We start from the raw sequence: 15,748 nt of genomic DNA, 5'->3' as shown, positions 1-15,748 counted from the left end.
TTTGTTTTATTTGCGAAAGCGGACGGTTAGCGTGGTACGGACTTGTGATGCGTAGAGAGAAGATGCATGTGACTAGGAGATGTATGGAAATGGTAGTGCAAGGTAGAGGGGGAGGAGGTCGACCGAAGAAGACATGGATGGAGTGTGTGGAGAGCAGGTTATCGAAACAAAAAGGGTGCTCATGCAATTTGGTGCACGTGAATGAAGTGAAACTTCTTGTTTCGATGTGTATGTAGTGTTGTAGTTTTCTTCATTTTTCATCCTTAAATCAGATTGCTCTTGTGATAGGGAATGATGTGTATAGGAGATGCGACATCTTCAACATTAATATTAGTATACTAGCTGACCCGGCAGACTTCGTAGTGCCTCAATCGATAAATAAAAAACCTAAACTTTTATATAAAATAAACTTAAAACAAACAAAAGGAATCCGTCCGACGGGGGACACATCAAAGGAAAAACAAAATTGTGCTTTTTATTTAATTCCGTTCATTTTCATATTTATTTACCTTCTAAACCTTCTCTGGACTTCCACAAATAATTCAAGACCAAAATTAGCCAAATCGCTCCAGCCGTTCTCGAGTTTTAGCGAGACTAACGAACAGCAATTCATTTATATATATATAGATATAGATTAAATATTTAAGATACAAAACCTAAATTATAGATAGAAAAATAAATATGTATAGGTATTTTTTTAAATACTGTATTACAGTAATGCGTTTCGGTTTGAAGGGTGGGGCAGCCGTTGTACTAGAAAAACTGAGAGAACTATATGGACATGTCATAGCACTCGGAAAGCATCGTTGAGGGGAGCTCCAGAGGTGGGTACGGTCCTCGGGCGCCGGCATCCCTCGCCCCCCACCCCCCAACATCAGACCTCAGTCATTAATGGAAGTGAAACTTCTAATGCGACTCCCAACAGGGTAGCGTTAAACGTTTAACGCTCCTGGGGAGGGGTAATAGAAAGAGACAGAGCGAGAGTGAATGCGCGCAGTATACCTGGCACAGCGCGAGCGTTAAGCCGGCCACTCAAGGGTGAAGGGCCGTCAAACATTCATTCGCAAACTTAGCGGCTGTGCAAATGGGTTCGCATACTCAATTTGCGAACCCGTTTGCGCTTCCTCCTACACTTGTTTACGAATGTCTCACGAATTTCTCCTCCTTTTTAATTCGTCAATAGAACATTGAAGAGAAAAAGAGTTTTGAATTCTTTCCCAGACATCATTAACAGCCATGCTGTTTTTATGGGATTTCTTTTGATGAAGATACGCTACACGGTAGGCGTCACGATCTATGAAAATAGCGAAACGTCCGTTGCCTTCGCAATCCTGGGCGCAACTGGTCACACGAATGTGTGGGAGACTACGCGAAGGATCGCGGTTCGCGCGCTCTGATGTTCGTTAAAAACCGGCACAGCTTGGAAAACCACGAATGCAGCGAAAACTTTTCATAATCATTTGCAAATGTCGTCCTACACTTGCGGGTTTGCGTATTCGTGCGAACGTGAGTGACCAGTATTAGCAATCAGTAGCGGCCAAAATATATGTATACTAATATTATAAAGAGGAAAGATTTGTTTGTTTGCATTGAATAGGCTCCGAAAGTACTGAATCGATTTGAAAAATTATTTCACTGTTTGGAAGCTACACTTCCCGATTGACATAGGCTACAATCTGTTTTGAAAAAAATTAGGAATCCTTACAAAAAATCCAATAATGTAACCCAAGGTGTAAAAAAAATAGCTAAAATATTCTTTACATCGCGTGCACTGCGAAAACTATTGATGATAAAATAAATTTATGTACTACGACTTTGTAGAACACATTATTATTTACAAAAAGTATCGCGACAGCATATGCCTAAGGCCTGGTCCAGAAAGGGCGAATTAGCTGCGATTCTCTCGAGCGTATAACGCGCGACCGTTTCGCCCAGAAAGAGCTCGAGCATCTGGGGACGAATTTAGGCAGTACGAAGCTTACCGTCGCTGGAGGAGACAAAAACGGAGGGAAATATATAATGTATTTAGTACATCCAATTCTTAATGATAGAATAACACATAGTATGTTTGTTTTTCTTTTTTTCTCGGAGTCATCATCTTTATCAGAAAATATTAACACCAGTTCTTCCCAAGATCTACGTTTTAAAATTCTGTTTGCATAATCAGATGATTTCAAATCCCATATCCCGTTCACAAGCATCGCGCGTATTTTGAATTCGTGCGATGCTTGTGAACGCGATATATTGGTGCCTAGTATCTCACTGACGCGCGAATGATTTCGCGGCGAATTCGCTCTTACTGGACCAGGTCTAACTATTATAGTTATGCCGCAATAAGTGTTATTTTATTTAAAAAAACATAGTCAAATGTCGTTGAAATTTTTGTGAAAGATCCGAGGGAAGCCGGAGCGGGCCGCTAGTAGATAATATAACTAACAGACTCGGCCACACGTTGCTGTGGCTAAGGTTTTTGTTTCTAAATAACACGTGGCCGGCTATGCTAATACCAAAAATTTACAAAGAACAATTGGATTTTTTTTTATTGCTTAGATGTGTGGACAGTGATTACTGGAGCTCATAGACATCTACAACGTTGATGCGCCACACACCTTGAGATATAGTTCTAAGGTCTCAAGTATATTTACAACGGCTGCTGTGTTTATGCCATTTAATTGTAGCTTATGTGTAACGTTGGTATTTTGAACACAGCGCCATCTATGATATATTAATGTGAGACAGTATTACAATTGTATACAAAAACCGATTTAAGGCGCCATCTGTTTTAAACTTATGAAACTTACAATTAATAACAATAACCAACTTTTTTTTTCCCCTACCTATGCTGATAGCCTTGAGAGGCTATTTCAGCTTCACCCTAACGTTTGTAGGTGAGCTCACGGGGCTCAAACCGGAGAGTTGCTAACACTGGCCCTAGCAAGAGCAGTGCTTCGCAGAATCTACCACCGGATCGGAAACGCGACCCGCTGAGAAGATCCGGTGAGAAACTCAGTGGGCTGTGTCTATGGGTTAGTTCGCTCGTCGGGCCCTTCGTCGCAAGCGACGGGTTCGACGAGGACGGTGACCGGTGCTTGTGGTGCCTAAAAGCACCGTTAATGGATCAGATACCTAACCAACTAAGAAATCATTTTATTGTTAATTAATAAATAATTGCGACCATTAATCGAAATAAAAAACCATCCTATGGCCTAAGTTGGAACAAAACGCAAATTAAAAAAAGTGTTAATATCGGTTCAGTAGTTTAGGTGTCCATCGCGGACAAACAACCTGGTACGTAATTTATATTAAAGATATAAATGTTGAAGATGTCGCATCTCTTATACACGGCCTTCCCTATTACAAGAGCAATCTGATTTAAGGACGAAAAATGAAGAAAACCACAATACTAAGGCTATATTTACAACGGCTGCCCCGCTCATCGAACCGGAATGCATTACTGCTTCACGGCAGAAATAGGCAATTAAAAATTCTTATTAATTCTCAAAATATTTTTAATAGTTTAGGTACACGAGGTACCAACTTTTGTAATGAAATACGTACTCAACGAATGTTCACGATTGATTTCCACGGCGAAGGAATAACATCGTGTGATAAAAATCAAACCTGCAAAATAATAATTTGCGTAATTACGTGGTGGTAGGGACCTCTTGTGAGTCAGTGGGGCAGCCGTAGTTAAAAGTGAATCCTCAGAACTCATGTCTTTTTTTTCCTACCTGAACTGATAAGACTATTTCAGCGTAACCTTAACTAGTAGGTGAGCTCACGGGGCTCAAACCTGACGACGTTGCTAACACGAACACTAGCAGGAGCCGTTTCTTTTTTTTTTTCCTACCTATGCTGATAGCCTTGAGAGGCTATTTCAGCTTCGCCCTAACGTTTGTAGGTGAGCTCATGGGGCTCAAACCGGAGAGTTGCTAACACTGACCCTAGCAAGAGCAGTGCTTCGCAGAATCTACCACCGGATCGGAAACGCGACCCACTGAGAAGATCTGGCGAGTAACTCAGTGGGCTGTGTCTTTGGGTTAATTTACTCGCCGAGTCGTAAGCGACGGGTTGGACGAGAACGGTGACCGGTCATGTCTCAGTCATTGTCTCCCGTTACCATTAAACATCAGATGGGCCGTGAGATCGTTCATGGATCTGGATACTACGGATTTCAATCAAATATGCTTTTGAATGTGGCCCAAGATACTTCGCAACCACAACTGAACCTTGCAGAAGCCATTGCGATCGGAAACCTGGCTTTTATTTATTTGTAGCACAATATGACGGTCTACTTGTCTGGAATTTACCAGAGCTATAATTTCAATGGGAGAAATCATGTGCCTCTAAGACCGATTGCCGATTCGCCTGAATCCTCCAGGTACCTAATACCAACGCAAAAAGCTATAGAACTATAACTGACGTAGGTACCACTTACTGGTGGTAGGACGTCTTGTGAGTCCGCACGGGTAGGTACCACCACCCTGCCTATTTATGCCGTGAAGCAGTAATGCGTTTCGGTTTGAACAGCCTGGCAGCCGTAGTTAAAGTGAAACCTTAGAACTCATGTCTCAAGGTAAGTGGCGGCATTTACGTTGTAGATGTCTATGGGCTCCGGTAACCACTTAACACCAGGTGTGCTGTGAGCTCGTCCACTAATCTAAGCAATAAAAATAATAATAGAAAATAAGACGGATTTTTTTACGTGTTGCTATGCATATGTGTGTATTGGTGATCCGACCTACATCTATATATTAATACGTGAAGCAAAAACTTTGTATCCCTTTTTACGAAAATTGCGCGGACGGAGGAGTATGAAATTTTCCACACTTATAGAGAATATAGAGAAGAAGTGCACAATGCAAATATTTTTTTAAAATAATGCATAAAAGATACATTAAATCAATAAAGAAAACATTACACACACTAGATACCGTGGATTTGACGCACACACGCATGCATACTATTTATTGTCAAACTTTTGTTCTTGACGTCTGTTGTCAAATTGAGAATAGAATATGGTTTGTTTTTGTTAATATTTTTATAGTGTAGTGTTGTCGAAATTTGTGATTATAGAAGTATAAAATACAATCATAATAGTGTACAAACTTACAATTCCAATATACTGCGGGACCTCTAGTTCGATTTAATACAGTATATTGATATGTTTAAGGTGCAAAATGGATCAAAACTATCAAAATCGATTTGGGATGCCAGGAAAAAAAATTTGAACAGCATTTATAGGAAAGTTTCGTTAAGAAATGTCGCATTACAAACTCTCTGAACTGTACATGCCTAATTGTAAATAGACGTGCTTTAACAAAAACCGACTTCAAATAAAAAAAAAAAATATTCCAAAACAAATGAATATAATTGAAATTGCTGAAGTCCATGGGCGACGGTAACCACTCATCATCAGGTGGGCCGTATGCTCGTCTACGTCTGTCTACAATGGCAAAAAAAAAAAAAAAAAAACAAAAAAAAAAAAAAAAAAAACGAAGAACAATAATCATCAAAATCGGTTGGCGTGATATCGAGTTATTGAGTTAATTATCTATTTGTCGCGCACGTACTTAATGCAAATTTAAAACTTATATGATTGGCTCATGAATTATCAGAACTGGACTAGAATGTAATGGTAATGGGATACCATGTAGAAGAATCATCAAAATCGATTCATCCAGTCCAAAGTTATGAGGTAACAAACATAAAAAAACATACAGTCCAATTGAGAACCTCCTCCTTTTTTTAAGTCATTTAAAAAGTATCTTTAAATTAATACCTGAAGGAAAAACTTTGTATCCTTTTTTACGAAAATTGCGCGGACGGAGGAGTATGAAAATTTCCACACTTATAGAGAGTATAGAGAAGAAGTGCACAAAGCTAATATTTTTTGAAAATAATGCATAAAAGATACATTAAATCAATAAAGAAAACATTACACACACGATCATATATTTGACACACATACATATTATTATACTCTTTGTTTATTGTCAAACTTTTGTTATTGCTTAAAGCCTGTAGTCAAATTGAGAATAGGTTAGTATTGTTTATCTTTCATATTACGAGTATTTGTCTATAGTGTAGTCTTGGCGAAATCTGTAACAATAGGACCATAATAATGTTGAAATTTATAATTTCAATTAATTATAGTCGAATTTCGACTACTGCGGGACCTCTAGTTCAGTTAAAACTCCATAATTGCGCTTCCTAATTTGACATTTTCATTACACGCGGATTAAAAACAAATCTGACCCAATTCTTATATTAGCAGCTAAAGATTACTTTATTCGCGGATCTAATTGTTACATCGTTACTTACACTTTGATATAATGGATTACAATGTGTATGTACCGATGTAACGATTGATATAAAGGATTAGGATATAATAGGTAAAGGATTTCAATGTGTAAGTATCCAACCGAATACCTATCTTTTGTAAACGCATCGCCAAATGGACTTATAAAAAACTAAAATAGACCTTACAAGGGGCCAGCTCCGGCTCCGCTCGGGTCTTTAATAAAAATTTCAACGATATTTGACGTTGTTTTATTTTTTTAAATAAAAGAACACTTATTGCGGCATAACTATAATAGTTAGACATAATATGCTGTCGCGACACTTTTTGTAAATAATAATATGTTCTACAAAGTCGTAGTAGGTACATTATTTTATTCTATCATCAATCGTTTTCGCAGGGCACGCGATGTAAAGAATATTTTAGGTAATTTTTTAACACCTCGGGTTACATTATTGGAGTTTTAGTAAGGATGCCTATTTTTTTTTTTCAAAAAAGATTATAGCCTATGTCACTCGGGAATAGTGTAGCTTCCAAACAGTGAAAGAATTTTTCAAATCGGTTCAGTAGTTTCGGAGCCTGTTCAATACAAACAAACAAACATTTCCTCTTTATAATATTAGTATAGAAGTATAGATTGCAACCAAGCTTAAAGTATGTTCTTATTTTGTCACCTACAAACATATCTATAATCCCATATATGTAAATTACCATTCCACATTCGCGGCATATTTACGGAACATGTCGACGCTTGAAAGGCAAACATGAGTAAACGACAATAACTGATTTGTACATAAATGATAGGCAATAACCATATTCGATGCGCAAAAAATATATATTTCTAGGTCTATTAAAATCATTTCAATCCTACAGCTACTAGCTAGATTCTACTACAGCTAGATTCGTTAAAATTAATTTTGTTTTCGGGTATTTCAACTTTAAATTAGTCTACTGTAAAGTTCACGCATTGTCGCTTAGTCACGTTTGCCTTTCAAGCGTCCAATTATACTCCGCGAATAAATAGCTTTTACATTACAAATGTTTTAGATATATTTAGATTGCGTCTTACAATCCTCTGACATTCGATGAGACAATGATATATCTTAAACGCGGGTAGTCATAAAACTTAATCGTTGCGCGACTATTTTTTTCTATAAATACGGTCAGAGAGCCGACACTTAATCCAGTCGGGTTTGGAGACGCGAAGCCAACGCTAGCTCGCACTACAGTTTTTTTTTATTGCTTATATAGGTGACGACAACATCTCTATTGGTGACCCCAACATCTCTATTCTCAGGCAGTTAAAAATAGAAAAGACTCAACCTCTATCCACAACCTGCCTACAAAGAATATTGCAGTATTTTGGTCATGTTACACGCAGGGATACCAGCAATTTGGAACGCCTTGTGGTGACCGGTAAAATAGAGGGAAAAAGACCTAGGGGTAGAGGTCCTGAATGATGGTCGTACCAAATAGCGGAGGAACTGGGGATACCTGTCAGCGACGCACTCCACCAGGCTACAGAACGGGATCGATGGAGACAGCTGGTTGACGGAACCCTCAGCAGTGAGGGACCGATCGAAGAGACAGAGATAGGTGGACGAACTCACAACCCACCTGGTGTTAAGTGGATACCGGAGCATATAGACATCTACAACGCAAATGCGCCACCCACCTTGAGAAATGAGTTCTAAGGTCTCAGTATAGTTACAACGGCTGCCCCACCCTTCAGACCGCAACGCATTACTGCTTCACGGCAGAAATAGGCAGTGTGGTGGTACCTACCCGCGCTGACTCACAAGAGGTCTTACCACCAGTAAAAAATGACATATTGAAATTTTTATTAAATTTAATTATACCTATACCTACCTATTCTTCAATTAAGTCTGTGATCGCGTAGATAAACATCATAGGATTCACTAATTGTAAGGTGGATTGTAGTCCCCACGCGACCTGGAACCAGCATCCTGCTTATATTTTTATTTGCTTATCAAGAATGCCTTCCATTTCGGAGGGTGGGGCAGTCGATATGCTGATATTTCGCCGATAAGGACGGGTGACGTCGATTCACATTCAAAAGATAACCTAATAACTAATTGACATAAAGATTTTTTTGCATATCGATGGCGATCCGTATAGATCCGATCGCGTGCACCGACTAGGCTGTCAACGACAGTGTCGTGGACACGACAAACAGTATTAACAACAAGAAAACTAATATTGATTAAAGCAAAAACAAACAAAAAAGGTTTGTTTATTCACATACCTACAATTTATTCTTTATTCTTTATTGTACAGACAGTTAATATAATACAGTAGGTAATTGCGATAAGATATAAAAATGGCAAGCTTAACTCAACAATTGAGTTATCTACCAGTTAACCGTTCTTAAAGAAGGAAAGCTTTACATGAGTGGATAGAAGAGTACAATCTAATTAATATTAAATAATTTACTTATTGATACAATACACAATTGAAGTCGTCGTGGCCTAAAGGATAAGACGTCCGGTGCATTCGTGTTGAAGCGATGCACCGGTGTTCGAATCTCAGGCGGGTACCAATTTATCTAATGAAATACGTACTCAACAAATGTTCACGATTGACTTCCACGGTGAAGGAATAACATCGTGTAATAAAAGTGAAACCCGCAAAATTATAATTTGCGTAATTACTGGTGGTAGGACTTCTTGTGAGTCCGCACGGGTAGGTACCACCGCCCTGCCTATTTCTGCCGTGAAGCAGTAATGCGTTTCGGTTTGAAGGGCGGGGCAGCCGTTGTAACTATACTGAGACCTTACAACTTATATCTCAAGGTGGGTGGCGCATTTACGTTGTAGATGTCGATGGGCTCCAGTAACCACTTAACACAAGGCTGGGCTGTGAGCTCGTCCACCCATCTAAGCCGTTAAAAAAAATTAACAATAATAAAAATAAAAAAACACTAATACATAATATATCAGACTATATACACAATTACACACATAAATAAAATAAATTTATATGTTTGAGGGTTTGTTTATTTGCATACACTTTATGTATTTGTAAGCATTGACAGAGTTAATGTCTGAGGCATTGTCTGGACAACCAGAGGCGATGCTGAGGTGATTGTAGATGAAGTGGCGTAGCGATTTTAACTGGCGTCCGTGGCACCATAGATTTTTAGCGCCCTTATTTAGACTTATTACCTACTGTTCCTTTTTTCCATTTTATTTACGAATCCATATTTTTTATACATATTACACGGTCACTAACAAAATTATATATGTAGGTAGGCAGCGGCTTGGCTCTGCCCCTGGCATTGGTGAAGTCCATGGGCGACGGTAACCACTCACCATCAGGTGGGCCGTATGCTCGTCTGCCTACAAGGGCAATAAAAAAAAAAAAAAAAAAAAAACATTAAATTAATAAAAAAAAGATCACGCAAGCACATAATTATTCTCTTTTGTTTATTGTAAGTCTGTGATCAAATTGCGAATAGATTAATCTTGTTTGTCTTTAATATTATTTGTCTATAGTGTAGTCTTGACGAAAACTGTGATTATAGAAGCATAAATTTTAATAGTCTTTAACAATAGAACCATAATAATGTTCAAACTTATAATTTAAATCATAATTATAGTCGAATGTCGATTACTGGGCGACCAATAGTCTTAACTTGATGTTTCAAAACAACTTCTAGACGTACCCGCCATCAGACTAATATCATCGGAATGAGGGTACTCCGCACGCAATGATCTCTTTAAAGTAACCAAACGCGCTTACTTAGCGGCTACCGTAGCGAAAGAACTTTCACACAACCGAAATGGAGTCTGACGAATCGGACGCTGAATCTGAAACGCCTTTGCCTAAAGCGACAGCAAAGAAGAAAAAACAAACTATCCAAACCGCAGAAGTCTTGATCGAGAAGAAAAGAACAAAAGACATGATCCACGAGGCTCTCGGCGAACTGAAGACCAGAAAAGGCGTTTCGTTATACGCCATCAAGAAGTATATCACCGAAAAGTACAGAGTTGACGCTGAAAAAATTAACTATCTAATTAAGAAGCAAATTAAGAACGGCGTTATCGACGGCGCTATCGTTCAGACGAAAGGAGTAGGAGCCGCTGGCTCGTTCAAATTAGCTCCCATCAAAGAAAAGAAGAAGCAAGGCCCGCTAATGCAGAATGAAAACGATAAAGCAGTCAAAGAAAAAAAGGACGCCATTAAAAAGAAAAAGGAGGCAGTAAAAAATAAACCGATCCCCGAGGATAACAAACAGAAGCCGGTCGCTCCGAAAGAGAAAATCGTGAAACCGAGAAGCAAGAAGACGGATGAGAATCAATTGAAAATCACGAAAGCGAACACGAAAAAATCGTCAAAAGACAAAATGGCGGCCGGAGAGGCCGCGGACGCGCCGAAAAAAAAAAAAACAAAATCGTCCAAAGACGCGCAAACTCCCGCCAAAAAGAAGTCAATGCTGATGAGAAGGAAAAGCATAGGGAATATTATAAAACCGCCAAAAATGAAACCTAAGGCTCACGATTAGGATAATAATATTTTAAGCATTTTTCTCTTTTTTTTAATACAACTATTTAAATGCCTTGACTGCAAAATATTTTAAATGATAATAAATTATATGATTTCATTTATAAAAAAAAAACTCGTTTGATTTCCCATTAAAATAAGAACAAACAAAAAATACATGAAATGGACCGTTTATTTTGAAAGTGGTGTAAGTCCATTTTTGAGAAAAATGAGCTATCACGTAATTCATGCTCAATTTAATGTAATTTTTTTATATATAACTAGTCCGTGTTTAATTTCTCAAAAAAATCCCATGTTTTGTACAACTTCAAATCAGTCGGTAAATGAAATTGCATAATCATCGATTATGAAAGTGGTTTAAGTCCAATTGACAGAGGTAGGTGGCATAGCCAGACCTCATATGATTTGCCTGTATTTTTAAATCAACAAATATAGTAACCTTTAATTTTCTCGAAACAAAAGAAAATGGACTTACACCACTTTCAAAATAAACGGTCCAAATATGTGTGTACATGCATCTATGAGGAACTTATTTTCTTTAGCCTCACGTCTTTGTATAAAATCAACAAATCATTGATGGATATCATCGTAAAAACTGATGCATGTTTCATTATAGTCAATTTGAGGATTTAAATCATAAACAGCAATGCATTTTAAAATCTTACCTATATTATATCATCACAATACCGTCTAGGTATTTCTGGGAGGTAGAGCAGCTGTGCCATCCGCTGTGAAGTTTGGGAAGGCATCATCTACCAGGAGTTTCATCAATCTTTCTTTTAATCTATACTAATAAAGCTGAAGAGTTTGTTTGAATGCGCCAATCTCAGGAACTACAGGTCCGATTTGAAAAATTCTTTCAGTGTTAGATAGCCCGTTTATCGAGGAAGGCTATAGGCTATATAACATCACGCTAAGACCAATGCAAGCGGAGTACCAATAAATAATGTTTCAAAATCGGGATTTTTTTCCCATTTTGAGAGCTTCCGCTGCGTGCGCTGCACAAACGGTTAAAGGTTCGCTAAAACAATGTATGACAGAATTGTTTCCCTCTAAAAGATCTAAAAAAAGTCCGCGACAGCATATGTCTATATGTTAAGGTTGGCTCACTATAACGTTTTTTTATGTTAAACAAATTTGTTCTAAAATAAAGCATTATTTGTGAAGGTGTTTTTATAAAGATGATATACCTACTACGTAAATTAAGAGGCGGGTAAAATTTAGCGTTACGCCAAACTAACTATTCCACGCGGACGAAGTCGCGGGCTAAAGCTGGTTCCTTATATGGGTGGACGAGCTCACAGCCCACCTGGTACTAAATGGTTACTGGAGCCCATAGACATCAACACGCACATAACATTTGAAGTCGTCGTGGCGTAAAAGATAAGACGTCCGGTGCATTCGTATTGAAGCGATGCACCGGTGTTCGAATCCCGCGGGCGGGTACCAATTTTTCTAATGAAATACGTACTTAACAAATGTTCACGATTGACTTCCACGGTGAAGGAATAACATCGTGTAATAAAAATGAAACCCGCAAAATTATAATTTGTGTAATTACTGGTGGTAGGACCTCTTGTGAGGCCACGCGGGTAGGTACCACCGCCCCGCCTATTTCTGCCGTGAAGCAGTAATGCGTTTCAGTTTGAAGGATGGGGCAGCCGTTGTGACTATACTGAGACCTTAGAACTATATCTCAAGGTGGGTGGCGCATTTACGTTGTAGATGTCTATGGGCTCCAGTAAATCACCATCTCAATCTGTTCATGTGAGGTGCTTCCAAAGGCAATAGGTTATTCTAGCAATCACGGCTTAACAGATGAAACCGTACGACCCAATTGAAATTTCGACTTATGTGAGCATACGAGTAGGCAGCGGCTTGGCTCTGTCGCTGGCATTGCTGATGTCCATGGGCGACGGTAACCACTCACCATCAGGTGGGCCGCGCGCTCGTCTGCCTACAAAGGAAATAAATTTAAAAAAAATTGCCGTCGTAATAATGCCGATTCACGTTGTCATGTCCAGTAACCACTTAATACCAGATGGGCTGTGAGCTCGTCCACACATCGTATTTCATTAGAATAATTGGTACCCGTCTGCGGGATTCGCTAGATACGACCATACATTATTAATACGCTTTTATTAGCTTCAGACGTATGTATGTATGTTTGTAACGGAATCTTTGAACATGATTTTGACCCCCTTCAAAACGTCGGATTAACTCGAAATTTTGTATACTTATTAACAATCGACGACAATACAATATTTAAAAAAATAATTTGAAAAAATTGAAACTCACCAAAAAAATTAAAAATACATTTTAATAAATTTGAATTAAAAAATATGTATGTAGTATAAAAAAATTATTTTATTGTGAAAAAAAGCGTGGGTTGTTTTTCAGGGTATTATCAATATAACCCTTCTACTTATATCTCATAAAATATTTATAACTACTGATATCTACCCTGCACCCCACGCTTTTTCTAGTTTTTAGTTGGATTTTGTATAAAAGCATACTTTGTTAGTTTTTTTAATCTATTATTTATTTTTAGAAGCCTTCAGTCGATCTCCGGTCCACGTGGAAAGCCTATCCACGCTCCGGCTGTTCCATTTCTTACGATTTCAACTTAGCACGCTTTATTACTAAAGATTCAGACGTCATTTTGGCCATAAACCATAAGCAAAAATCAAACAAAACAAACGCGCGGAGCATCCTAATTACGGTCTCACGCTAAATAAAATGTACTATAAGTTTTACGTTTTGAATACTTTAGTTTTCGTGGTTTTTTTTCTTTTGCCTACCCCCTGCCAGGAAGTTCTAGGGGTTAAGCTAGCTGCGTCGACGGCTGCGAACTGCGATACGGTCCACATTTCCGTCGTCGCTGTCGCCGCCGAACATACTGTGGAAGAGCAGCCCGGTCGGCGGTGTATCCCGGAACACCAGCGGCATCGCCCGGGCGGCCTGGTAGGGCTGCCGTACCGCGGAGACCGGCGTCGTTGGTCGTCGACTATCGCCTCGACGACCCGTCGGTCGGGCGTCCTCGGGGTGGCGCCGCGTGTCTGGTTGTAGTGTTGACCGCGGGAAACCCCTAACCTGACCGGGTTTTGACCCCGGACGGAGATGGGACGTCAGGTGTAAGAGTACAGGGGAGTCGTTTAGTGCAGTAGGGCTCTAAAATTCCTTGCGTCCGCGGTCTGCTCCCAACACCTTGCAGATCGTTGAGTCCCACATACGCCGCGCGCCCCCTAGACGCGGATACCTCGTAGGAGGTTCCGCCCCCGGCCCGAAAAAAATAAAAATAAAAAAAACTTCATCGAACGTGTAGGCGCAACACACGGCCAAGAAGACTTTACTAACACTGGCCCTAGCAAAAGCAGTGCTTCGCTGACTCTACCACTGGATCGGAATCGCTACTGAGAAGATCCGGCAAGAAACTCAGTGGGCTGTGTCTGTGGGTTAATTTACACGTCGAGCCCTTCGTCGCAAGCGACGGGTTCGACGAGAACGATGACCGGTGCTTGAAGTACCTAAATGCACCGTTAGTGGATCGGGAGGATCCGAAATGACGTGATGCCCTCATTAATACAAGTTTTATATACCTATATAAAAAAAACTACAATAACTTTAATAAGACACCAATTTAACTTCGCGGTTTAATCTAATGGTTTTTTTTTCAATTATTATTAACTATCTCTTTATTGTTTACGCTAATTAGAATACTTTGAAGTTTTACGTGGCCGCAAATTTCTCTTCGATCGGCAATAATACTTACGGGTACAATGATAATGACAATACCCGAGATCCAAGATGTCAGAGTGGTTTTAATTAAATAAATAAATAATAATAAATATTTACTAACAATCACGCCACGTTAACTGGTCCCGTGATAAGTTCGTAAAGAACTTGTGTTACAGGTACCAGATAACGGATATAAATGTAAGATTTTTATTATATACATACATATATTTAAGATGCATCCATAACCCTGGAAAAGACATTTATGTTTATCATACAAATACCTTCCGTTGGCGGGATTCGAACCCGCGACCCCCTTGTGTACTGACCATGTCACTTACCACTACACCAGAGGGCCGTTTTGTGTCCGCGTCGTGCGAAAACCGAATCAAATATCTGAAAATACTACCGTCTGTTACTTAAGACCGGTCCATTGCTTACGCATTGGTGTGTGATGCGGTAAGGGGTATCTTAGCCTCAAGATAAAGACCCACGTAACGAGCCTGTTCCGATATTAAAACGATACATATTGAGGGTAGAAAATCGAGGGATGAAAAGCTATTATTTGGTTTAAAAGAAATATATGCAACATCACAGGAGTCATTTAAAATTTGCAAAAAACAATCCCCACGAGACCACCCTGCCTTTTTATGTCGTGAAGCAGTAATGCGTTTCGGTTTGAAGTGTGGAGCAGCCGTTGTAAATATTCTGAGATCTTAGAACTCATATCTCAAAGTGGGTGGCAGAATTTTGGGTTTTGATGTCTATGGGCTCCAGTAATCACTTAACAACAGATGGGCTATGAGCTCGTCCACACATCTAAGCAATAAAAAAAAAGATTGCACATATAAACAAAAAGACGGCAACCGTCATATAGAATGCGACGAATCAACGAATGGTGATGTTGAATTATCTCACCGTCCCCAGAAACCTTCAGGAGTGAGATCGGAATCCAAATACTTAATTCACGTCCACTTCCACTATGAAGAAATCGGATCGTTTGATCGAAATCAAATAGGCAAGCTTTATATGTGATAGCCGTACTCGTCCGCTTAGCTGGGCATTTAAAATTAACATGATTATTTCTCACCCCCACAAAGATTCTCATCATTAACGCCCCCGCAACTGGTGTAGGGAGTCCAGCGCTCATATAAATATCAGCCTATCCATTAAGTACATGTATTTTCT

The 15,748-nt window shown here is 39.2% G+C and overlaps 1 protein-coding gene across 1 annotated transcript; it reads left to right on the top strand.

Annotated features, from left to right (window-relative positions):
* Window positions 1–10,081: 10,081 nt before the first annotated feature.
* On the top strand, window positions 10,082–10,979 carry LOC114245645 (uncharacterized). Its single transcript, XM_028177885.2, has one exon. It carries the CDS (start codon window positions 10,104–10,106, stop codon window positions 10,824–10,826), a length of 723 nt encoding a protein of 240 aa, XP_028033686.2. The 5' UTR covers window positions 10,082–10,103; the 3' UTR covers window positions 10,827–10,979.
* The last annotated feature ends 4,769 nt before the right edge of the window (window positions 10,980–15,748 follow it).

The sequence above is a fragment of the Bombyx mandarina genome, chromosome 02, assembly GCF_030267445.1.
Source record: "Bombyx mandarina strain Sakado chromosome 02, ASM3026744v2".
In the NCBI taxonomy this organism is placed as follows: domain Eukaryota; kingdom Metazoa; phylum Arthropoda; class Insecta; order Lepidoptera; family Bombycidae; genus Bombyx; species Bombyx mandarina.
The sequence above is the reverse complement of the archived record's forward strand: the minus strand, read 5'-3'. Positions and strand labels throughout refer to the sequence as shown.

What these genes read in the sequence shown, in the direction of transcription:
- LOC114245645 (XM_028177885.2), top strand. Translation starts at nt 10,104, where the DNA reads ATGGAGTCTGACGAATCGGACGCTGAATCTGAAACGCCTTTGCCTAAA.